The sequence below is a fragment of the Muntiacus reevesi genome, chromosome 1 (assembly GCF_963930625.1).
Source record: "Muntiacus reevesi chromosome 1, mMunRee1.1, whole genome shotgun sequence".
In the NCBI taxonomy this organism is placed as follows: Eukaryota; Metazoa; Chordata; class Mammalia; order Artiodactyla; family Cervidae; genus Muntiacus; species Muntiacus reevesi.
In genome coordinates, this window is record NC_089249.1 from 228136665 (window position 1) to 228163091 (window position 26427).

At 41.8% G+C, this 26427-nt stretch overlaps 1 protein-coding gene across 2 annotated transcripts in view; it reads left to right on the plus strand.

Moving 5' to 3' along the window:
* CTNNA1 (catenin alpha 1) overlaps positions 1-26427 on the plus strand; it is a 169225-nt gene that overhangs the window by 137777 nt on the left and 5021 nt on the right. For both annotated transcript variants that reach the window (XM_065918642.1, XM_065918643.1), the window contains exons 11-14: positions 9758-9914; positions 20030-20230; positions 20753-20904; positions 25187-25297. In XM_065918642.1, the coding sequence (XP_065774714.1) occupies positions 9758-9914; positions 20030-20230; positions 20753-20904; positions 25187-25297 (621 nt within the window). The remainder of the gene's footprint in view (positions 1-9757; positions 9915-20029; positions 20231-20752; positions 20905-25186; positions 25298-26427) is intronic.

Consider the following 26427-nt stretch of genomic DNA (forward strand, 5'->3'; position numbering starts at 1 on the left):
TTGGGGCGGGGAGGGGTGGATTTCTCGCTAACTGAATTGAGAAAGAAGAAATGTTCTTAACGTTTTTTTCATCAGCCTCCTTAGATTTAGCTTTCATATTATTGCTTTTCCCATTGTGCTGTGGGAATTCTGATCATTTTTGTAGCTAACAGGCTTGATAAGCATTTGTTGTTGTTCAGTCCCTATCAAACTAAGCATAAACTCAGACAGGCCTGGTCTGTATAGTTAATGAGAAAATATACAGCTCTTAAATGAGCTGAAGCATATCAGCCAGGGAAGCCTGTGGCATCAAGCTCTCATTCATGTGTTATTATCTCACCTTTCTACTTCTGATTTTCTCTAACATTTTTACACAGTAATTGCACAGAAGAGCTCAAAGGACATGCTTCTGACTAAAAGTTTTCTCACAGCATTTTCTGTGTCTCTTTCCTCCCTTAACCCCCTCCCATGGATGTCTGCAGGTAACAGGGCCCCAGAAACACTCTAGTCTCCTTGTATATTGATACTGGCCTGTTGTTTTGTTTTGTTGTAAAGTCTGATTTCCATACTGTAAGAGGTTTCCCTCTCTCATTTTCTTGATAAGTCTATATAATTGGTATTAGTTCTTTAAATGTTTGGGGAGAACTTATCAATGAAGCCACCTGGCCTGGAATTTTCTATATGGGAAGATTTTAAACTAAATTGTTTAAATTATTATTTAAACAATAAGAAATTATTTCTTTAATAGGTATAATATTCAGATTATTTGTTTAAACATTTAGCTGTTTATTCTTGACTGACTTTTGGTAATTTGTATTTTATCAGTTGCTACTCTGTTTTTTTCCTTCAACTTGCTTTGGGTTTATTTTCCCCTTTTTCTAGTTTCTTAAGTTAGAAGCTTTTAAATCATTGCTTTGACACCTTCTCTTCTAATATAACATATAACGTTGGTGTGCAGCTTCTCAGATTGCTCAGTGGTAAAGAATCTGTCTGCCAGTGCAGGAGACGCAAGAATTGGGTTCAGTTCCAGGGTGGAGAAGATCCCCTGGAGTAGGAAATGACAACCTGCTCCAGTATTCTTGCTTGGGAAATCCCATGGACAGAGAAACCTGGCAGGAGCTACAGTCCCTGGAGTCACAGAGAATCAGACAGGACTGAGCATAGACATACATACACAATGTTGGTGTATATGTTAAATCGCATTATTGGGATGGTCAAGGAAGACCTCACTGAGAGAGTGATGTAGAAGCAAAGATCAGAAAGGATGATAGAACAAGCCAGGGACTGTGTCTGTGGGGAGAGCAGTCCAGGAAGAGGAAACAGCAAATATAGAGACTTTGAGGAAGAAGGGATTTGATTTAGGTCATACCTGAATGGTCTAGTGGTTTTCTCCACTTTCTTCAGTTTCAGTCTAAATTTGGCAATAGGGAGTTCATGACCTGAGCTACACACAGTCAGGTCCCGGTCTTGTTTTTGCTGACTGTATAGAGCTTCTCTATCTTTGGCTGCAAAGAATATAATCAATCTGATTTCAGTGTCGACCATCTGGTGATGTCCATGTGTAGAGTCTTCTCTTGTGTTGTTGGAAGACGGTGTTTGCTGCACCCTTCCTCAGCAATCAATGCAAAGAAATACAGGAAAACAATAGAATGGGAAAGACTAGAGATCTCTTCAAGAAAATTAGAGATACCAAGGCAACATTTCATGCAAAGATGGGCTCAATAAAGGATAGAAATGGTAGGGACCTAACAGAAGCAGAAAATACTAAGAAGAGTGGCAAGAATACACAGAAGAACTGTACTAAAAAGATCTTCAAGACCCAGATAATCATGATGGTGTGATTACTTACCTAGAGCCAGACATCCTGGAATGCAAAGTCAAGTGGGCCTTAGAAAGCATCACTATGAACAAAGCTAGTGGAGGTGATGGGATTCCAGTTGAGCTATTTCAAATCCTGAAAGATGATGCTGTGAAAGTGCTACACTCCATATGCCAGCAAATTTGGAAAACTCAGCAGTGGCCACAGGACTGGAAAAGGTCAGTTTTCATTCCAATCCCAAAGAAAGGCAATGCCAAAGAATGCTCAGACTACCGCACAATTGCATTCATCTCACACGCTAGTAAAGTGATGCTTAAAATTCTGCAAGCCAGGCTTCAGCAATACGTGAACTGTGAACTTCCAGATGTTCAAACCGGTTTTAGAAAAGGCAGAGGAGCCAGAGATCAAATTGCCAACATCCGCTGGATCATCAAAAGAGCAAGAAGAGTTCCAGAAAAATATCTATTTCTGCTTTATTGACTATGTGAAAGCCTTTGACTGTGTGGATCACAATAAACTGTGGAAAATTCTTCAAGAGATGGGAATACCAGACTACCTGACCTGCCTGTTCAGAAACCTGTATGCAGGTCAGGAAGCAACAGTTAGAACTGGACATGAAACAACAGACTGGTTCCAATTAAGAAAAGGAGTACGTCAAGGCTATATATTGTCACCCTGCTTATTTAACTTAAATGCAGAGTACATCATGAGAAACGCTGGGCTGGAGGAAGCACAAGCTGGAATCAAGATTGCCGGGAGAAATATCAATAACCTCAGATATGCAGATGACACCACTCTGACAAAAATCAAAGAACTAAAGAGCCTCTTGATGAAAGAGAAAGAGGAGAGTGAAAAATTTGGCTTAAAGCTCAACATTCAGAAACTAAGATCATAGCATCCAGTCCTATCACTTCATGGCAAATAGATATGGGGGAAGCAGTGGAAGCAGTGTCAGACTTTATTTTGGGGGGGCTCTAAAATCACTGCAGATGGTGACTGCAGCCATGAAATTAAAAGACGCTTACTCCTTGGAAGGAAAGTTATGACCAACCTAGACAGCATGTTAAAAAGCAGAGACATTACTTTGTCATCAAAGGTTCGTCTGGTCAAGGCTATGGTTTTTCCATTGGTCATGTATGGATGTGAGAGTTGGACTATAAGGAAAACTGAGTGCTGAAGAATTGATGCTTTTGAACTGTGGTGTTGGAGAAGACTCTTTTTGTTGTTGTTGTTGTTGTGTGAGAAGACTCTTGAGAGTCCCTTGGACTGCAAGGAGATCCAACCAGTCCATCCTAAAGGAGATCAGTCCTGGGTGTTCATTGGAAGGACTGATGTTGAAGCTGAAACTCCAATACTTTGGCCACCTGATGCAAAGAGCTGACTCATTTGAAAAGACCCTGATGCTGGGAAAGATTGAGGGCAGAAGGAGAAGGGGACGACAGAGGATGAGATGGTTGGATGGCATCACTGACTCAATGGACATGGGTTTGGGTGAACTTTGAGAGTTGGTGATGGACAGGGAGACCTGGTGCGCTGCGGTTCATGGGGTCACAAAAAGTCAGACATGACTGAATGACTGAACTGAACTGAGGAAGAAGGGTGAAATATCTAACAGGAGTGTGAATGGTATAGAGCCTTTTATAGGGCCATGGTAAAAAGCATTTGATCTTTTTACTTTGAGTCACATGGGAAGCCATTGATGGGTTTTGAGCAGAGAATTGACATGATCTAACTTTGATTTTACCAAGGTCTCTCTGACTTTGGTGAGGAAGGATAGAGAGACATCCTAGGAAGCTATGGTAAGCAGAATAATGTGCTGTCCCCATGCCCAATATCCTAATTACTAAAACCTGTAAATATATTGCCTTGTATGGCAGAAGGGACTTGGCAGAGTTAAATAAACTAAGGATCTTAAAATGGTTAAATTAACCTAGATTATCCAGTTGGTCCCTAATATAATCGTAAGGGTCCTTATATGAGGAAAGCAGCAGTGTTGGCATCAGAGAAGAAGATGTGATCATGGAAGCAGGAGTTGGAGTGAAGTGGCCACAAGCCAAGGCATGTGGGTAACCTCTAAAAACTGGGAAAGACAAGGACTGGATTCTCCTCCCCTAGAGCCTCTGGAATGAACATTCTGCTAACACTTTGATTTTAGCTCTGTAAGACCCACTTTAGACTTCTGCTCTTCAGAGCTGTAAGATTACACGTTTGTGTTGTTTTAAGCGCAACTAGTTTTGTGATAGTATGTCACAGCAGCATAGGAGACTGAAACAGAGGCAAGAGTACAGTGGAAGTGGTAAGCACTGGTTATAGAGTCCAAATATATTTTCAAGGTGGAATTTACTGATGGATTAGTGAAGTGAAGGGAAAGAGAAGAGTCAGGAAAAATTCCAGGTTTTGATCCTAAGTAACCAGAAAGATGGAGCTATCATTTATGTTAATTTTGTGGTGCCTGTTAGACATGCAAGCAATAAAGTCAAGTTTAGGGCAGAGGTCTGGACAAAATATGTAAATGTGGGATTCTTTAACACATACATGGTGCTTAAAGTCATGAGCCTTGATAAGTTCACCAGTGGAATGCATAATCCCAGAATTAAAAGGTCTGGGAAATAAAACTGGGGTTCTCTGATATTTAGAGTTTGGGGAGGTGAGCAGTATCCAGCAAAGGAGATTCAGGAGGTATTATTAACCAGAAGAGCACCAGAAGCTCACTCTATCTGGGAAGATAAGTGGGGAAAATGTTCCTAGGAAAGAGTCATTATTCATGTCAGATGGTTATAGAATGTGACCAGAAAATTGACCCTTGGATTGAGCAACATATTCACAGATTATCTTGGACAAAGAAGTTTAGGTAGAATTTAGGAGATCCAGTAAAGTGGATTCAAGAGAAAAGAGATGAATTGAATACAGCAAGTTGATACTCTTTCAAATTAAATGTAAGGATTATGGAGACATGGGGTGGTAGCATGTAGTACATACACAGGGTTGAGAGTGACTTTGCTTTTTATTTTTAGTTGGGAGCTTTTTTTAATGTTCAGTTGATGGAAATAATCCAGTAGAAGGGAAATACCGATAATAAAGACTAGAGCGGAGAGAATTACTTGGATATTGTCCTACAGTAGAGGAGAGGAAGTGAGATCCTGTGGATAACTGGCAAGACTGTTCTGAGATAGGAGCTTAGATAGGAACATTCACAGTTAAAAAGACGTAAGACAGAGCATGTGGCATAAATGGAGGTAAATGGGTAGATGCAGTGATAAGATTTGCATATATTCTCTTTTGCTTGTATTCATCTTTTCATTTAAATAGGAAGCAGAGCTATAAGCTGAGAGTGATGATGCTCTCAGAAAAGTGACAGGTTTGAGGAGAAGATACGGAATAATTACTCTTTTAGAGTCCAGACTTGAGGAGAGGAAGATACTGATTGGACTAAGGAAATCTAGTTTTCTTGCTGTCCCAAACACTGTGAGTCCTCTTGAAATTGAGTGATAGATATTTTAAAGTGAGATGCATTCAACATGATTGGGAGCAGGAAATCATGAGTTTTATTTTGGAAATGTTTATTTTGAAATACCTGAGACATCTGAGTAGAGCTGTTGGGTATGTAGTTAGGAAATGAGTTGGGAGCTAGAATGAGTGGTCTGGGATGGAGATGTGGGAGTAGTTGGCACATGGGTGGTATGTAAAATCATGAAACTAGAAATTGCTCACAGGTGGGAGAAGTGTAGAACAGCATAGGATCAAGCCTTGGAACTCAAGCATTAGCGGAAGAAGATGACAGCAAAAGAGACACAGAAGTAGCCAGAATGGTGGGAATGAAACAGGAAAAGTATTTGACAGAATCTAACATCCAGACCTGATTAAAGACACTTTGTAAACTAGGAATAGAAGAAAATTTCCTTAGCATGACAGCATCGTATTCAGTGACGAAGCGCTTGAGTACTTCCCCGAGGATCAGAACCAGACAGGAATGTCCTGTTCAGTGTTGTACTCGAGGTCTTAGCCTTAGCATTTAAAAAGTTGCCATGATATGGTGGTGGTATAGGTGGTGGTGCCTAGTTTGTGGCTCTTTGCAAATTTAATGAGCAAGGATAGTGATTCACATTAATCTAGAAGTGAGAGTAAATATTTCCCCCTAGTTGTTTCTTCATCATTTATAGGTCACTTTAGGTAGGCTGTTCATGTCTTACCTCCATTTTCTACCAGTATTTTAGTGTTCTCCTTACTGATTTGTCAGACATTATATACTTCATCTGTCATGTATACTTAAACACAAATGTAAGCAGAGAAGTTTCTTTTTTTTGGTGGGGCCAGGGTTGGTACACAGCATGTGGGATCTTAGTTCCCTGATCAGGGATCAAATCCATGCCCTCTGCAGTGGAAGCATGGAACCTTAACCATTCTAAAACAAGAAATATTTATTTGTTCAGTAAATGCATAATTAAACACATTCTTCTAGCCATATCGTTTTTAATTTAACTCATTATCCATTTGGGAATGATCTTATTTTGCACATTAATATAAGTATGAGGTTCAGACTTTTGACTATTTTTTTCCAAATAGCCCATAAAATGTAAAAATGGACCATCCCCTCATCACTGATTTGTGATGTCTCTATTGTCATATATTGACTTCTGCTTTATGATAGGGTGTGTTTTTAGATTATTCTTTTCAATTACTTTAGCTTTGTATTACATTTTAACTCTCTTCATTACTCTTGATCTCTAGCCCATGTATATATTTGCTGCTTTCAGCCATTAACTATTCCAGATTAATTTGTGAATAAATAGGTCAGTCTCCACACTCCTAAACATGGACTGTGTTTCTACTTATTCAGGTTTTTTTTTTATAATGTACTCAGAAAAAGTCACTTTTGATATCTTGGTCCTTTAGATTTCTTTATAGATTTAATTCCACGTATTTCCTATTAATTGTTTTCATGAAGAGCTTATACTTCCTTCATTTTATGTCCTGTTTTCTGGTATATAGAAATGTTTCTCATTTTTATATATTTACATTGTCTCTAGCTACTTTAATGGCACCCCACTCCAGTACTCTTGCTTGGAAAGTCCCCTGGACAGACGAGCCTGGCAAGCTGCAGTCCATGAGGTCGCTAAGAGTCAGACACGACTCAGCGACTTCACTTTCACATTTCACTTTAATGAACTCTTATTAATTCTAAGAGGTTTTATAGTTGACTTACTTCAGTTTTCTAGATAAACAAAGATGTTCTACATTGAAAAGTAATTTTATTGTCTACTTTCTAAACAGCCTTTTCTTATTTCCATTTCCCACTTTATTTCATTAGCTAGAAAGACCATTGTTAATTAACTAATGATGACAATTGGTATTCCGATCAATAACATCTTGATTTTTAAAGTAAATGATTCTAGAGTTTTCCCTACTAAGTGTCATGTTGGATGATTATTCAAGGTATTATTTTAAGTATCTTTCTAGTCCCAATACATCAGAAAATAGTATTTAATTTATTGTGTCCCACAGTTTTGTAATCAAAACAAGAAAGTTCACCTTAGATAAGATGTTTTTCCTCCATTGTACTGTTAAAGATTACAGAACAAAGAGAGCAATTTTCTCTTTGTAAGGGAAAATTATCTTAGTATTTAAAACATATAATTAATTCCCTGCCACTGTTTACTTGACCCTCTTCAGAAAGGTCAGGTATTTTCTTCAGCCAGGTATTCTTACAAGGTCTTGCTCCACTCTGATTCACTGATAACATTAGTGAATTAATGAGTTAACTAATGAAGATTAGTCCACAATCTTGAATCTCCCAGTGGGAAACAAAGGGAAGAAGGAAAAGAGGTCAAAGAACAAGCCTGGAAATGATGAAAATCGGGGAGACCATGGTATAACACATGGGAAAGCTAGGATACTTCTGACAAATAATTTATTGTCCAAACCCATTCACTTTTGAAAGTAGTGGGCTGTTAATAGTAACTGGGTTGACCTAGTCCTCAAAACCTACAGTCTATAATTGATAGTTTCAATAATCCATCCCTTCCAGTTAGCTGGGAGGGAAGAGGAATTAGTTGTACCAGTCAAGTGGATCTGATTCTTCTTTAGTTTTTTGACTAGTCTTTGAGGGGTAATTTGATAACCTCACTCTTGGATCCCCCTCTAATATATTGGGAATTACACACATGACCTGAAGGCATGTGGTTTCTGTAGTACCAAAAAACATAATCCCGAACTCCTGCCCTCTGGCACAATGCCCAAGTGACTCTATGGTAACTACTGTCCTGTCATAGATCTCAACTCCAGCACCACCTGCTTTCCCTGTCCTTGCTTACCTTCAAAGTTGCATTACTATGACCACATTTATTTCCAATAACCCATAAGCACCTGTACCTAGAGATCTTCCTAGTGATTCTCTCAGCTCTTTTTCAAACTACTTTCACTGTTCATTCATTCAGTGAATATATCAAAGGATCTGAAAGGTATTTCTCCAAGGATTACACACTAGGGGTCAATAAGCACGTTAAAGAGACAATATCATGAACCATCAGGGAAATGGAGATCAAAACCACAGTGAGATATCACTTCACACCCACTGGGATGCTGTTATTTAAAAAATGGAATAGGGAGAAGGAAAAAGGGAAAACAAGTGTTGAAGATATGAGGAAATTGGAACTCTCACATATGCTGGTGGAAATGTAAAATGGTTCAACTGCTTTGGAAGATAGGCAGTTCCTCATAAAGTTAACCATATAACCCCACAATTCCATTACTAGTTATATATAAAAGAACAGTGGAAATAAACACATATGTAAATATTCATAGCAGTATTCATAATGACCAAATAGTGGAATTCAGATGTCTATCAGCTGATAATTGAATAAAGAAAATGTGGTAAATTCATATAATGGCATATTATTTGTCAATAAAAAGGGCAAAGTACTGATACACTCTATAGTGTGTATGAACCTTAGAAACATGTTAAGTGAAAGAAGCTGGTTCCAAAAATGCACATATTAATATGACTCCATTTATAGGAAAAGTCCAGAATAGGTAATTCATAAAAATTTACCAAAATAGATAAATTCAAAAAAATCACAGAGCTAGTGGTTGCTGGAAGATAGGATTAGGGGAAATAAGGAGGAACTGCTAGTGGATATGGGGTTTCTTGGAGTGATAGAAGTGTGCTAAAAATGATTGTGGTAATGGTTGCAAAACTGAATATACCAAAAATCCTTGGATATTACAGTTTAAATAGGTGAATTGTTTGGTATATAAATTATATCTCAGTAAAGCCGTTTTTTTGTGTGTGTGTTTTTTTTAAGAAATGACTTATTATTTTAGAAGAAATAACTTTTAAACTTAATAAATATTATACTTTCTTTGAAGTTGTATGTCAAGTACAGTATGCCTCAGAAGAACATTTTTCACATACATAGTTTGTGAACATTCCAAGAGCCTAAAATGCTAAAGTTCATCACAAGATTAAGAATAATGGGTGACTGAAACAAACCTAGGCATCCTACAGTCGGAGTAGTGATGTGCATCTATAAGATCAAATAATAAAGAGTTAATGTTTTAACATTCATTTAATGATATGGAGAAGTATTTACAAGAAACAGGATAGTTTTATTAGCATATAATTCTAATTATGAATTTTTTAACTTGGCACATGTACATGTGTATGTGAGGAGGAAAAAAAACCTGGAATGTAAATGTCAGAAATTGTGAAGAGTTGCTGTCACAGAGTGGGGAGATTAGAGATAATTTGTGTTTGTTACCATCCATACTTCCAGTATTTCCGGTACTGTATTTCTGATGAATTGCTTCTCCATACATATGTAAAGCCTTTTGTTTAATATCATGTGTCCTCATGAAATGCACAGGAGACAAAGCCATAGCCACTCCACCAACCAAAGTGTCTGGCTTATTTTATTTTCCTGACTCTGAAAGAGTATACAATGAACTTTAATGTCTTTGCAGGTTATCAATGCTGCATTGGCTTTGGCAGCAAAACCACAGAGTAAACTGGCCCAAGAGAACATGGATCTTTTTAAAGAACAGTGGGAAAAACAAGTCCGAGTTCTCACAGATGCTGTCGATGACATTACTTCCATTGATGACTTCTTGGCTGTCTCAGGTAATGAGCTGATTCCCCAGAGAAGTATGTGAGGATATGCGTAATTATTTTCACCTATGTTACAATAATGGACAATCAAAATACCCCCTAGTCCAGGCAGGTAAATTATTCTAGCAAAAAAAAAAAAAAATTATTCTAGCAATAATATTGTGCTGGTTTTCATTTTAATTAAAGAAAACAGCTACCAGTGACTCTAAGCAGTGGGACATAGGGTTGGAGTTGTTCTGCTTGTGGTGGGGCTGGTCTCAATTTCAGAGGCATGAATCAGGAAACTGCCTGGAGGAAGTGTTCTCTGTTTGTATGGAGTAAGATTTTGCAGCTGTGACCTGTACAACTCCATAAGCATCCACCCCTTTTGTTGCTGTTGTGTGTAGAAAAAACACTGACCTGTGTCTGGACTGTGGTTGTTTGTTGCAAGCCTGTGATACTTAGGAGACGGGATTCCCAGCATCATCAGTTTCGGTTTCTTTTGTAAAAAGTGTTCCCCTTAGAAAGCATCTCTCTCTCCCTCAGAAATGATCATAGTTGAACTGCCTACTTTTGAAAGACTCTGTCTGCATGATGCACAGATAGAAAACAGAGAGGAAATATTTAAGTACCATTTAATTATGAACTTGGAAAAAATAAATCTGGGTAATTCACCTCACAAAAACAGTTGATTTCATTATATAAACATAAACTGGTAATGACATAGTAAATTGCATTCATATAGAAAATGTCTGTCAACTGCAATTCCCTGTTTATCACACAGAGATAAATTTCAATCCATCTCCTTAGGGTTGAGCAAGTATAAATGCATTCTCCATTTAACAGGCCTCTGCTGCCCTTGGCCGCACTGCTTGCTCTCTGGAGGTGCCAGGCTTCCTGAGGCCAGTGGCTGTGGGCAGTCAGCGGCTGGTCCTTGTAGGACTGAAACTACCTGTCACCCCAGGGAACCACAGTCTGGAACGTGGGAGATGTGAGTGGCAATGGGGCTTGAAACAGAAGCGGTGCTTAAGTACATGCACAGCACAGTCCTCCAGCAGTGACCTATATAAGGTGACAGTGTGTTCTGCATACCAATGTTCCCCTGTCTCTGCTCGCTCTCCTTGGGACTGGAGCATTGGCTCTGCTTGAGAGAGTGGGGAGCAGGGAGTCTGTAAACTGCAAAACAAGGGGGTGAACCATGCTGCTGCAGGATTGCCAAATTGCAGGTGCTGGTACTTTAAAACAAAAAACCTATTTGCAAGCACATTTTTGCAGGTGCCAAAAATGCAGCAATTGCTTTTTTGGGAAATCTTGGCCTTCTGTTGTTTTTCCCAATGAAATACTGAATTATTCTTTTTCATAGGTTTAGAGAAAAACATTCCACCTTCACAGCACACTTTAAGCAAACAACAAATTCTGAAATCTAAATGCAAAGCCCCCCTCCGGAGATAGATATTACATTCTTAAACTTACTTACCAAATAAGGCTTGGTCTCAAGGGATTTCTAGTCCTCTTATAGCAGAATAAAATGTAATAGAATCAGATGTCCCTCATGCAGCATTCTTCAGATCAGAGAACAAAAGGGATTTTGCAGTGGCATTTAGTGGGATCCAGGCAGTATCTTTAGGGTATATGACATAAAACAGAAGAACAGTAAAGAGAAATCAGATTTTCTAACAGATAACTTTTGTCTGGTGAGTATGTTCAATTTTTATGCAAATATGGGAAAATAGAAGGGTTGACTTGATGGAAAGGAGTTTAGACAGTTTCCATTTAGCAAATAAACACACATAACAGTTGTCTCAGTCAGTAGGTGGTGGTGCTTTCAGAGCATCTGTATTTCAGAGACCCTCATTAGTGTGTTTCTCTAAGGTTTTGTCATAGGCTTGCTTAGTGTCAGGTAATTAATTAATTAACAGGACAAGGCTGTTAACTCAAAATTCCTCTGGTTGTCATGGTATGCTTTTCAGGGGCTTGGGATGAAAGGAAGCAGGCAGATGCCTATGTAGAGTGTTACTGGATTGATCAGTTACGTTTTGGCATTTAGATTCCTTTATACCCTTACGCACTAACCTCATCCATGGCAGCTTTAGCACTATTTATGTGGCAGATTAGAGATATCTCCCCATCTCACCCAGCAGACTGGCTTTCATTTTCTAGTGGACAGGCACTCCCCAGCTCACAGCCTCTTGAGAGGCGTCCCCCCAGGTTGGGCAGCAGGTGTCGTCTGTAGAAGCCATGTGCTTTTCAGCAGTCTTTCCAGTAGAAGCCAGGGTCTACCCTCTCCGCCATTTGGCATTGCCCAGAGCCACAGTCATGCTCTGAGTGGTGCTCAGTGAAGTGGGCATGTTTCTGAGTAAGGGGCTGCTGGGCAAGTGCCCAGCACAGGCTGTGGCTTAAGGTTGGTGCACTTCATGAAATTTTACCTAATGAAAAGTAAGAATGCAACTTGACTCCTTGGAGTGTTGGTGTTTTCCCATGTCCCGGGGTTTTGTGGCCCTTTGGCAGTGGGATAGGTTTGGAGGAATATTTCCAGTAATGAGTTTTCCATCAGTCCCTCTTGGAATCCATGGGGCCTGTGCGTTTGCTGTAGCCCTATCTACTCATGAGAGCCTTTCCAAGGGTAAGTTACTTAGGGGATAGGACTGAAAGGACCCTCTGCTGTTTTAGCTCCATTATTTCTGCATATTCTGTCCCATTGGTTTCAGAAGTTCCCTTGTGCTTATTATAAGTTATATCCCAAATTTGCAGCTTAAAAAATAATGGTCATATTGTGCATAACTTGGTAAAGCCACCAAGACCCTGATGCCAGTGATTCATGAGGCTGCAGGGCTCGGGGAACTTGAGTCACTGTGTATCAGATGTGAGCCAGTGGCACTTGAAAATACAGAGGGACATGCAAGCCACTTCCAGGGAAGAGGGAGGGGCACTCGTTTTTCCTTTGCTGTTCTATTCAGAATGTTGCCTTGTAAATACTGGAGGTGATTTAGGATGCTACACAACATTCACTAAACCATGAATATATTTATATGGACTGATTCCTTAAGGACAAGTGGTTTGAAATTTATCAAAGCGATAAAGACTATTTGAATTTCATTTGAATTTTATTTGATAAATGTTTTCCGTGGAAATGCAATTTACTTTCTCATTCGTTTACTCTGCTTTCATGTGGAAGTTTTGATTCCCGCACCCTAAACCCCTCCCTTCTTCTTTTCTTTGTTCTGGGTTGCAAGTGGTAGGTTAAAGTGGTTATAATTGCGTTTATTGTATTTTCTTAACCAAGTGCTTTTGGAAACAATATAATGCATTAGATACTTTGGGGCAACAAATAAGAGTAGTAATTTGTACTCTTCTTCATTGTCACTATGCCAAAATAATTTGGTCTGATTGGTCTAAGTAAAAGGATTTTTGTACCTAGTTTTTTTTTTGTTTGTTTAACCACAAAACTCCAGGACTGAAGAATACGGTAAGGAAGTGGTGATACTTGATCTCTGACTCCCATGCACCCTAGATTGAACAAGTCAATAAATACCTCTGTGCCTGGTTTCCACAGTAATTGTGATTTTTTTTAAAAAATTGGAAATGTCAAGTACTCAGGCTCTTTTCATAATATTGGAGTACATTCTCTATATAGATTATTAATATTATCATCTCTTGTGTATGCATAAGGCTGCACTGATAAAGATATCCAGAGCAAGGGGAGGGCAGGATGGGCCTGTTAGACATTGTGGACTGAGTGTAAGTTCATGCAGGCTTTTTGGAGAACACCAGTTGGCTTGATTCCCAGAGGGCAATTAGGCATCATACATCTACTTTATACACATACGCCTTTTGACTTAGTAATCCCATTTCTAGAAATTTTCCCGAGGGATGGGTACACAGATGTTTGCCAAAGTAACCTGTGCGAGGATGTTCACTTCAACCCAAACGCTTAAGAGAAAACTGGATAAGCAAATGATGGCCTCTCCGTCTGTTCAGTAGGGTACAGCACAGCCATTGACATGGCTGAGGTAGATCTGCAGAGGCAGTCCTAGAAAGATTTTCAAATGAAAACCAGGTATATTAATGTCCATAATATGATTCCCTTGGAGATAAGAGTGTCATGTTTGTGTGTGTGTTTCCCTGTTTGAAGCATCTACAGATAAAGACTATATTGAACCATCAAGAGTAATTTTTAATGGGATCCAGGTTGGTGTGTCTACTTGGAATGGAGTTTCCTTAGAAATTCTGTTAAAGATTAAAGTAACTTATGGCTTAAGTTAGTGTGGGTACCTCCAACCCTCCTATGTTTGCATGTATGTCCAGTGGGAACTCACTTCTCCCTTAGGGTTCAAGTGTAGAGAACAGGTGGGTTGTGTCCTGGGTACATATTGGCCTCAGCTGGCTGGAACTTTCTCAGTGAGTGTAGAAAATGTTACTTTAGCAGCTTCCTGAAATAGAAGCCTTCCTTGGTGGCTAAAGAATGGCAGGCCCTTCCCTGGTTTGGGTTCATCTGGAAGAAAACCTATAAAAATTCAAGAAAATATAAATTGATTTTTAAAAACTACTTGCCAAGATGAAGGTTAATAAACCCTTGGTGAAGTTTGGGCCACTTTATTTAATGAATGAAAAAGAATGGTGTTCTTTAGTGATTCCAGAAGGTGCTTTCCCACCCCAAGTATTAACAATCCTGAACCTGGGATGAGTCTTGAAAATCAGTGATATGAGAAAACTTTGGTTCATAGTTTAATTAGCAACATTGTTTCTTTTTCATTCCTTCTCTTCCCCTTCTCCAGATGTTTGTTGTGTTAGATTCAGTAAAAGTAGCAATTTTTAGCCTAAGGCCTAGTATGGTAGGCAGGCTCAGTACCAGTCTGCTTAATTTAAGGGATATGTAGATATTATTTACATACATATTGACATAATAAGTATATAAAAGATGTTTCTGATCTAAACAGGGGCTCTAAATCCCTTTATTCTTATGATGGGTTCATTGTTCTTGTTCAGTCATGTCTGACTCTTTGTTACCCATGGACTGCAGCACGCCAGGCTTTCCTGGCCTTGATGATCTCCTGGACCTTGCTCAAACTCATGTCCATTGAACTCATGTTCATTGAGCCAATTATGCTATCCAACCATCTCATCCTCTGTCATCCCCTTCTCCACCTGCCTTCAATCTTTCCCAGCATCTGCGTCTTTTTCAGTGAGTCAGTCATCAGGCATTATAGCTTCACCATCAGTTCTTCCTGTGAATATTCAGGACTGATTTCCTTTAGAATTGACTGGTTTGATCTCTTCGAAGTCCAAGGGACTCTCAAGAGTCTTCTCCAAACCAAAGTCAAAAACATCAGTTCTTCAGCACTCAGCCTTCTTTATGGTCCAACTCTCATACCGTCCATGACTACTGGAAAAACCATAGCATTGACTATACGGACCTTTGTCAGTGAAGTAATGTCTCTGCTTTTTAATATGTTGTCTAGGTTAATCATAGCTTTTCTTCCAGGGAGCAAGCATCTTTTAATTCCATGTCTGCAGTCACCATCTGCAGTGATTTTGGAGCCCAGGAAATAAAGGCTCTTGCTGCATTGTTTCCTTATCTATTTGACATGAAGTGATGGGACCGGATGCCATGATCTTAGTTTTTTGAATGTAGAATGTAAGCCAGCTTTTTCACTCTCTGCTTTCACCTTCATCAAGAGGCTCTTTGGTTCCTTTTCCCTTTCTGCCATAAGGGTGGTGTCATCTGCATATCCAAAGTTACTGATATTCCTCCCAGCAATCTTGATTGCAATTTGTGCTTTATCCAGCCAGATATTTCACATGATATACTCTGTATATAAGTTAAGTAAGCAGGGTGACAATATACAGCCTTGACGTACTCCCTTCCCAATTTGGAACCAGTCTGTTTCATGTTCAGTTCTTACTGTTGCTTCTTGACCTACATACAGGTTTCTCAGGAGGCAGGTCAGGTAGTCTAATATTCCCATCTCTTTCAGAATTTTCCATGGTTTGTTGTAATCCACACAGTCAAAGGCTTTAGCATAGTCAATAAAGCAGAAGTAGATATTTTTCTGGAATTCTCTTGCTTTTTCTATAGTCTAACAGATGTTGACCATTTGATCTCTGGTTCCTCTGCCTTTTGTATAGCCAGCTTATACATATGGAGGTTCTTGGTTCACGTACTGTTGAAACCTGGCTTGGAGAATTTTGAGCATTACTTTACTAGTGTGTGAGATGAGTGCAACTGTGCGGTGGTTTGAGCATTCTTTGGCATTGCCTTTCTTTGGGATTGAAATGAAAACTGACCTTTTCCAGTCCTGTGGCCAACTGCTGAGTTTTCCAAATTTGTATGCATATTGAGTGCAGCACTTTCACAGCATCATCTTTTAAGATTTGAAATAGCTCAACTGGAATTCCATCACCTCCACTAGCTTTGTTTGTAATGATGCTTCCTAAGGCCCACTTGACTTTGTACTCCAAGATGTCTGGCTCTAGGTGAGTGATCAGACCATTGTGCTTATCTGGGTCATTAAGATCTTTTTTGCATCGTTCTTCTGTGTATTCTTGCCATCTCTTTTTAATCTCTTCTGCTTCTGTTAGGTCCATACCATTTCTGTCCTTTATTGGGCCCATCTTTGCATGAAATGTTCCCTTGGTATCTCTAATTTTCTTGAAGAGATCTCTAGTCTTTCCCATTCTATTGTTTTCCTCTATTTCTTTGCATTGTTCCCTTAGGAAAGCTTTCTCATCTCTCCTTGCTATTCTTTGGAACTCTGCATTTGAATGGGTATACCTTTCCTTTTCTCCTTTGCCTTTTGCTTCTCTTCTCTCAGCTATTTGTAAGGCCTCCTCAGACAACCATTTTGCCTTTTTGCATTTGTTTTTCTTGGGGATGGTTTTGATCACCATCTCCTGTACAGTGTTATAAACCTCCGTCCATAGTTCTTCTGGCACTTTATCAGATGTAATCCCTTGAATCTATTTGTCACTTCCATTGTATAATCATAAGGGATTTGATTTAGGTCATACCTGAATGGCCTCGTGGTTTTTCCCTGTGTTCTTCAATTTAAGTCTGAACTTGGCAATAAGGAGTTCATGATCTGAGCTGCAGTCAGCTCCCGGTCTTGTTTTTGCTGACTGTGTAGAACATTTCCATCTTCGGCTGCAAGGAATGTAATCAGTCTGATTTCAGTATTGACAGACTGGTGATGCCCATGTGTAGAGTCTGTTGTGTTGCTGGAACAGGATGACCTAAAATTGGTTTATGGGAAAAGTTCAGTACATTTTATCTTTTAGTAGTGCAGTGGTATAATCTCAAACAAGTCTCCTAATTTTCAGTTTTTTGTGGTTTTTTAGTCATTAAGTCTTGTCTGAATCTTTTTGACCTCATGGACTGCAGCTTCCCTGTCCTTCACTGCCTCCTGATGTTTGCTGAAATTCATGTCCGTTTGGTCAGTGATGCTGTCTAACCATCTCATCCTCTCTGTTGCTCCCTTCTTTTCCTTTTGCCTTCAGCCTTTCCCAGCATCAGGGTCTTTTCCAGTGAGTCAGATCTTTGCACCATGTGGTCAAAGTATTGGAACTTTAGCTTCAGCATTTTTCTTTACAGTGAATAGTTAGGGTCGATTTCCTTTAGGATTGCTGATCTCTTTGCATTCCAAGGGACTCTCTTTAGTCTTTTCCAGCACCACAGTTCAAAAGCATCAATTCTTTGGTGCTCAGCCTTCTTTCTAGTCCAACTCTCACATCCATATGTGACTACTGGAAAAACCATGGCTTTGACTATACAGACCTTTGTCGGCAAAATGATGTCTCTGCTTTCTAATATGCTGTCTAGGTTTGTCATAGCTTTCCTTCCAAGGAGCAAGGGTTAGATGCTGAATTATGGTCTTGTTAGCTGTCTTGTGGTAATTCATTCCCCCCCCCCCCTTTTTTTTTTACTGCTATATTTTGACTCCTTGGAAAGATAATTATTTTAATTGATGATTTAAAGAATTTTAAAAAGACTTTTAGAGCAATTTGAGAGGAAGCCAAATTAAGAAGAAGGTACAAAGATTTTTCTATTTTCTGCCCCCACACATGCACAGCCTCCTTTACCTACATCCCCCATCACAGCAGCACATTCATTACAACTGATGAACCTATAGTAACACTGTTCACTCTTGGTAGTGTACAAATGTAGCCATCATTATAGTATCATACAGAGTGTTCATTGCCCTAAAAATCCTTTGTCCTCTCCCTATTCATTCTTCCCTGCTCCAATACCTGGCAACTCCCGAGGTCTTTTCATACCTTGATAGCACATTTTTTTTAAAGTGCTGAATAATATTTCACCGTCTAGATGTACCACAGTATTTCAGGTCACTTACTGAAGAACATCTCAATTGCTTCCTAGTTGGGCAGATATGAGTAAAGCTGCTATAGACATCTGTGTGCAGGTCTTTATGTGGACTTACGTCTTCAGGTCCACTGCATAAATACCATGGAATGCAATTGCTGTATCACATGGTAAGAGTATGTTTAGTTTTGTAGGCGCAAGCCATGCCTGCCATCTCTAGGGAACTACAAAATGCAGGGCCCTGTTCCTGGAGCCTAGCGGGGATCCAGAAGCCCACAGGCAGGGCATTGTGGTGGCTCTGTTCTTTGCTGGATCTGCTAAGTACTTCCACTTACCTCTGGCTCCCCTTGAGATAAGAGGAAACAGCATCAGGTCCTCTTGCTTGTTTGAAGTATCTTAGGAGGTAAAGCTATTGCAATAACTCTTCTAGACATTGTGTTATGTAACATGACTGTGTTAGCAGAGGCTATGAGGGAAGGGTAATGACTTTTAGAAGGGAATTAAATCAGGAACCAGTCCTAGATAATGACAGGTCAAAAACATAACCAGGATGGCAAAGAAATGGTCAGCTGTGTTTCTCTGTTTTTATCACTTATACTTGTATTTATGTATAGCTCTGCTGGGTCTCCATTGCAGCACCTCCATTGCGGGGGCTTCTCCTGTTGCGGAGTGTGGGCTCTCGGGCGTCAGTAGCTGAGGCCTGTGGGCTCAGTAGTTGTGGCACATGGGCCTAGTTGCTGCGTGGCATGTGGGATCCTCCAGATCAGGGACTGATCCCATGTCTCCTGCATTGGCAGGTGGATTCTTTACCACTGAGCCACCAGGGGAGTCCCCAAATGAGTTTCTTAAACAGATTAACATTTGCTCTAATTGTCCTGACTCTTTCAGAAAGATCAGAGTCAGTAGTCTTTCACCTGTTGTGACATGTACTGTCTTGGTTTAAGGAAGGAAGAACGTCTTTAACAGACACTGCTTCTCAGATTTCTTGTGTGTCTTAAGGAAAGCTGCTTTCTTAGCAGGAAGGAAATAGCCAGACAGTGACCTGGAGACTTTGTGTCTCTCACCCACCGACCCCATGTGGTGTGGATAGCCCTGTCATGAGGGCTGTCTGCTGGTGGACTGCACAGTTCCTGGTGGTGAGAACATTCCCTTTCCCATTCTGGGTCAGCCCCTGCAGATCCTCATCCATTTCAATGGCTGCACAGTGCCCATAATTTATTACTCTGTTCTGGGACATTTTGGTTGCTCCCACTTTGCTATAGATGAGGTTAAAGTGGACTCCTCATTCTGGGGTTCCTGGTACCCAGGGTCAAGTTTTGTCTTTGAGGGAAAACAGTTCTGGTAGATCTTCCAAATCCAGCTCCATGAGGCTTTTGCCTGCCTTCCAGACCCTTCTCATGTTCCAGAGCTATCCTGATGTCTTGGTCGTTTGTCTGAATACCATTGGCATCTCCTGGAGTGAGGGGCAAGGGACTGGGAATAGTGAACCTTTTTTTCTAATTTAGACTTTGGAATAGAAAATCAGTGAAATTGTTTAAGGGAAAGAGAAGTTATCAAGGATTCTGAAAGATGGGCATCTCTGCCTCTGTCTTCTAAACCTGGAAGAAAGATGGTTATTCTTGGAGGTGATTACAGGTCGAGTTTCTGAGAGAAGAGTTGATCCCATGGCTAATCTGGTGTCTTGAGTGAAATGATATGTGTAAAGCTTTTGGCACTGTAGCTGGCACACAGTTAGCCCTTGATGAATGACAGATACCAACTTAAAATTGTCCCCTTCTAGTGGTAGTGGAAGGCCTCCTCCCTCATTCAGCTGTTTTTGTTTGTTCCTCAGAGAATCACATTTTGGAAGACGTGAACAAATGTGTCATTGCTCTCCAAGAGAAAGATGTGGATGGGCTGGACCGCACAGCTGGTGCAATTCGAGGCCGGGCTGCCCGGGTCATTCATGTCGTCACCTCAGAGATGGACAACTATGAACCAGGGGTCTACACAGAGAAGGTGCTGGAAGCAACCAAGCTGCTCTCCAACACAGGTGTGGGGCTCCCTCCCTTACCTGTGCTCCTCACACACAGGTGGCCCTGTGGTTAGGAAGTAGGACCCTGGGACTCAGTTTGGTTTTAGGACAAGAGTTCTGGAAGGTACGTCAGATTTATAAGTCATTGGTCAGCCACAGTAAGACCACACAAGCACGTTTCCCTTACTTGTGTCTCAGGTAGTAATGAGAGTCACTCTGAACTCAGTAGTTTAAGATGAACTTCCGAGTTATATCTCTAGTTAGTGAACACACTAAATTAAGGAAGATCCCATTCTAGCAAGGCCTCTAGTTAATCCCAATTCAAATTCTAAGCCATCTAAATCCTGTGATGCAGAATCTGGCCAGAGACAAAGAAGTAGATTCAAGTCTTTGTAAAATATGGCATTTAATTTATTTGAACCATAAATACTTCTCACATAGGTAGAAGCAGAGGCTCTTCGTCATACACTCTGCCTCTCTCCATCTGACTGAGGGATTTAGGAGGTCTGGTGGTGATGTTATCGGCTCTCTTCTCCACAGTCATGCCACGTTTTACTGAGCAAGTGGAAGCGGCTGTGGAAGCCCTCAGCTCAGACCCCGCCCAGCCCATGGATGAGAACGAGTTTATTGATGCCTCCCGCCTGGTGTACGATGGCATCCGGGACATCAGGAAGGCAGTGTTGATGATAAGGGTGAGTAACTGCATTTCAGATGTTTTAACAGTTTTCTTCTTATCATTTGCTAAACTTGAGCAATGCATCATTCTGGAACTCAACAGATGTGTTGGCAGTATATTAAAACCATGAATCTAAGAGCTGTTAGAAGGAGATATGTTTAATTACGTTGTCTAAAATGACTTTTAGTTGCAAGTTAGAGCCCAAACTTGGGCTGAGAAAAGGGGTCATAGTATGAGTTGAGGCTTCCTCTTGAGTTAAAGGGCAGTGACAGAAAATAAAGGTCCGTCAGTGAATTTCAGAGAAGGGAGTATTTCCTTTATGCAGGTTGAAGCTGTTCTTTACATGGAGCACTCCTCGCCTCAGAGGGGTGGTAGGCAGGCGGGGTCTAGAGCCCCAGGGTGTCGAGGGTGAGGATGAGGGGCATGCAGCCCTTGGTGCTGCTCCTGATCTCAGGGCCAAGTGTCGGGCCCTCTCACCGTGGCTGAAGAGAAGTGCCACCTGCTCTGGGCCCCATTTGACCTGTCCTCTGAGCCAGCGGCAGTTCTCACCATCTGAGACAGTGTCTGGGATCCCCGGGAGTGGGCATGAACAATGGGGTTTTGAGAAACCACCACCTCCTCTGTGATCATCCCATGTGCTAGGCTGGGACTCACATAGCAGTTGATCCGTCACACGCTGTTCTGAGCATGAATGTGTTGCTCTGGAAACTGAGAGCAGGACCTGTGCCAAGCTCTCCTGGGGTCACCTGGATGCCCCCAGGCTCGGGCCAGCCCTGCTGTAGCCACAGAGCCAGCATTTGGAACGCAGGCTTGCTGATTAGACGGCTACTGGGCTCTGCTGACAATCTAGTTGTGTTGGGGAGTTTCCGTTACACCTTCACGGTTTGCTAGTCAGACCTCCCAAGGTGGGCAGGGTTCTGTCCCACGTTTTACCCCCTCAGCTGGAAACAGAGGCCATTCCTAAGTAGTTGCATCAGGCTGAATGCATTCTGTATGCAACGTAGAAACACTTGGGCATTACTGCACTCCTCTCTGGTTAAGGAGCATAGAGAATGGCTCAAGGATTGTACGGCTGGCTGTTCTGCAGGCCCGGGTCACCTGCACGTTCTGGGGGTTGGGACGGGATCTGGGGGAGCCTGTTGCTTTCTTCACCCCTGCTGCTGTGCTGGAGAGCAGCCCATGCTCAGGGAGGCCTGGCCTCCAGAGATGCGAAGGGATCCCCGGGTCAAGCGCACCAGTCGTGGCAAAATGCAGCCCTGTTTTTCCAAAGTTCTTTGCATGCTGACAGAGAATAGAAGAAACATTAATAATCATGAGTTGTTGAGTGTCTGAGGTTAATGCCTTTGGGGTTTTAAATGAGCTGGCACTGCACACACCCCAGGATGCCTACAAATCCAGGGCCTGTTCTGTGGAAGCAGCGTTCCTCCTCACATCTGAGACTCTCAGCAAGTTCCCTTGTCTCTTTGAGATGCAGATGATGGTGTTGATAGCTTTGATGGGATGAATTGGAGATAACATGTTCAGGTCAAGGCCTGGCAGGTAGTAGCTGTTTCTTGCGTGCTTACTGCTGTGTTGGAGAGTAAGTATGTAAGTACAACAGAGGCCCTCGCAGGTGTGGTGAGATGGAACCTGGGTGTGGTCACCTGGGAGGGCTCAGATCGAGGACAGGTAGAGCTGCAGCAGTCTTGGTTTAGCTCCTCCTTTTTGCCCTGATTTAATTCAGGAGCCATCCTTCCAGCCCCAGGGCTTCTTGGTTTCTTGATGTCTTGTCCTTCCTCGTACTCAGCCTCTGGCCTACTCTTGCTTGTTCCTTGTCATAACCAGCATCTCCATCATCCCTTCGGTCAGCTGCTCCCTTTGGTTCTGTGACTCCCAACAGTGCTTTGAGTCCATCAGGATCTTCAGCCGGTTGGTCCTCCCCACTTGAAACCCTCACTCCTATTCCAGCTTCTGTTTCATCAGTACTAGTCTCTTTTGCACCCTTTTACTCCGCTTATTTGCCTTTCAAAATACAACCCTAGTGAAATCCTGTCTCCTGCTGAACATGGTGCATAGAAGTACAGTCATCTGACTGCAGGATGGGGTCCTGGGTCACTATTGGTGCTACACAGCCATAGAGTCTGGAAACAGTTCATACCTTCCTGCTTGCCTCACCTTTCCCCACCTGTGCCCCATCCTACCTGTCTGGCCCTGGTAACCGTTTCACTGAGGATCCTAAAAAAGTGAAAGTGAAGTCACTCAGTCATGTCCAACTCTGCAACCCTATGGACTGTAGCCCGCCAGGCTCCTCCTCCATCGATGGGATTTTCCAGGCAAGAATACTGGAGTGGGTTGCTATTTTCTTCTCCAGGGGATCTGCCCGACCCAGGGATCAAACCCGGGTCTCCCACATTTCAGGCAGACACTTCACCCTGAGTCACCAGATCCATTGTTCCCGAGGATCCTGAGGTGGTTTGATCATCTGCTCCTGGCTGAGCCTATTCCCTGCACTGGGTCTCGTTCCCTGTTCCTCCAGCACTTTTCCCCCAGCAGACAAACACGCCTTAATTTCTTGCATCATAAGAAAATCCCCTCCTCCTTAGTCTTGCTGGTTTCTCCTCATCCTTACTCTTCGCAGCCCCTGACCAGGGGTACACCCTGTAGCGCAGTTTCTCACCTGTCTCTTTTCTGACTGTACTCATTCGCTCGAAGCATAAAAAGGAGAGGCTGACTCCTGTGGCCCACCCTTCTAGCCACCCTGCCTGCTGCCTCTGCTTGTCTGCCTCAAGCTTGTCATCCCCAAAGTGAGCTCCGCCTTGCTCCACCCTGTTCTCTCATCAGTTGATGGCATGTCTGTCTTCCACTTGCTTAGGCCCAAACTTTAGATTCATCTTTGATTCCACTTTTTGCCTCATACACTGAATCTGATTTATCAGCAGATCCTATTGGATCTGCCTTCACAATAAATAGGTATTCCGAACATGGCTCCTACCCTGGTCTAGGCCACCAGCATCTCTCACCTGGATTCACACAGCTGCTTCTGTCTCACTATCCACACCCTTGGGTGCCCTGCAGTCTTGTGTCTGTGAGCACGGGGATGTCTGTCTTTGTCATTCTGTACCTTAAAGGCCCAGAACCGCTTGCGTGGCACACAGATATTCAACAGGTGAGTGAACAACTGCGAGATAATTTGGTTTTCCTGGTAAGAACAGCTCTTGGGTCTGTGATGGGCTATGGAGGAAGGTGGGGAAGTAGAGATCCTGGTTGTTTTTTTTTTTTTTTTTTGAGATCCTGTTAAGAGGCACCCCTCACTAATAAGGCTCAAGTGCCTGTCACCCCAGAATCACAATGGCCAACAGCAGCTGGACTCCAGGTGTTGCACTGACATGTGACTCACTGGTGCCTCAAGTGACCCCCGCAGTCCTCACCTCTACACAGAGGGACAGGCCCAGCCTTCACACGTGTACAAACCCAACATACTCTGGGCAGTCCGGATGCTTCCTCACAGGAAGCCCTCAGGCTGGGGTTGGATTAGGTCCTGGTGCAGATGAGGGACTCGCCTCACTGCCCTCTTGTCACAGGCCGGCCGGCTGGGCCAAGAGCCAACCCCAGCTGTTCTGCCTGCTGCCCTGTTGCTGATAATTTCCAGAAGATTACATTATGTTTCAAGTCAGCAGCTAATCACGAGAGGCTGGAGGGTGTACAAAATAAGAATTTTTATTTCATAATTAAAGCAAAAAAGTAATCAGTTCCTTTGGTATTTACTCAGACTTTATCTGCCATGTTCTCTTTTCCTTGAATAAAAAGTATATAAAAATACATTGTCTGTTTTTACTCCTCAGATCAACCTTTGCTAACCTAAGAAAAATCCCAGTATTCACTTTTTTTCATTAAAAAAAGGCAGAGTTATAAGAATCTGTTTAATGTATGAAACTGCTATTTTTACTATAGTATGTTTTTCACCCAGAACAACTCTCACATTTGTCTTAAGATGCAGGTGTTGGAGAAGTACATGAAGTGAAAACCTTTTGTTAAGCATAGTGTTGACTCTTTGGTAGAAGCTGAAACCCCCTAAGTCCTTTGGGAATGCTGGTGTGGTGCCTTTGCTTGCCGTTTGTTGAACGGACTGCTTGACACATGCATCAATTAAGCAGGGTTCAAATATTGAGCAATTTTAACTTCATTGCCCACGGCTGTTTGGAATGCTGCAGAAAATTCTGGATGTCTTTACATGAGACCCTGGGGCTGTGGGCCCAGGGGCTCGGGGCTGCTGGCAGCCTAGGGTTGTGTTTGACTTGTCATTTCTCTCTTGATGGCAGACCCCTGAGGAGCTGGATGACTCTGACTTTGAGACGGAAGACTTCGATGTCAGAAGCAGGACAAGCGTCCAGACAGAAGACGACCAGCTAATAGCTGGCCAGAGTGCCCGGGTAAGGACCAGGTTTAACTTGTCCTGCAAACGTCCCTGTCTCTCTTCTGTTCTTAACTTTTTCTTTTCTCTCATTATTGAAAACACCATTTTTCCTCTCATTTTCTCTGGCAGTGGAACCTTATCCTAAGTATCCTAAGTTGTGGCACCTGCTAGTCCATTGTAGGTTCATCCAGAATGTCTCCTCAGCTACAGCAGGGCAGGAACATGGGCCCCTCAGCTGTACCCTGAGGCTTTGGTTTATGAAGAGCCCTGAGTCAGGAAAGCGCTATGCTCCAGTCAATGCAATGCTTGTTAATAGGACAGTGAAACTCAAAAAAGATTGCTGTCTTTGCCTATCTCAATGATACCATGGGCATGAACTATTTAATTATTCATGGGGAAAAAAATAACAGTGGTACATTCAAGAAAATCAGAGCCATTGCATTCATTTGAGTTGTTAAATCTTCAATCAATTGCATTTATGTTTTTGGGAGGATGCCAAAAAATATTACTAAGGAGTCTTTTTTCACCCCTTAGAAGTTGTTTTGAACAGCGGGTTCATCTCTGCTTTAAGCCCCGCTGGGTCCTAGCACTTGGGGAGCTGAGTCGAGAGGAGCCCTATGCCTGAGTCTGGGGCTTGAGGTAGGCAGCGGGCCCCCAGGTGCTGCAGGCTCAGGTGTGAGTGCCGTCTCAGGCGCCTGAGAAGTATGCTCTGCAGCAGGTTCTCTTCTGCCTTTTTTAAAACTTACATTTTAAGACTACTTCTGGGTCATCTTCGAAAGTTGGAGATGTATATACGGTACCACCAGCGAAAGGCCTGCATGCATTAGCCCCTCCCTCATCCCCATGGCAGGAGGCGGAGGATATTTTTTCTTTTTTTAAGGTTAAAGGAAGTTTATTTTTCTTCAAAATAATTTTATTGGAGTATAGTTAATTTATAATGTTATGTTAATTTCCGGTATACAGTAAAGTGATTCAGTTATACATATATTCATTCTTTTCTGTGATAACCTATGAAAGAATCTATTGAGTAGAATTTGCTGTGCTATAAAGTAGGTCCTTGGTTATCTTACATGTATAAAATACTGTATGTTCATTCCAAGCTCCTGATTTACCCACACCCCCATCATGTTTCCCCTTTGTTAATCA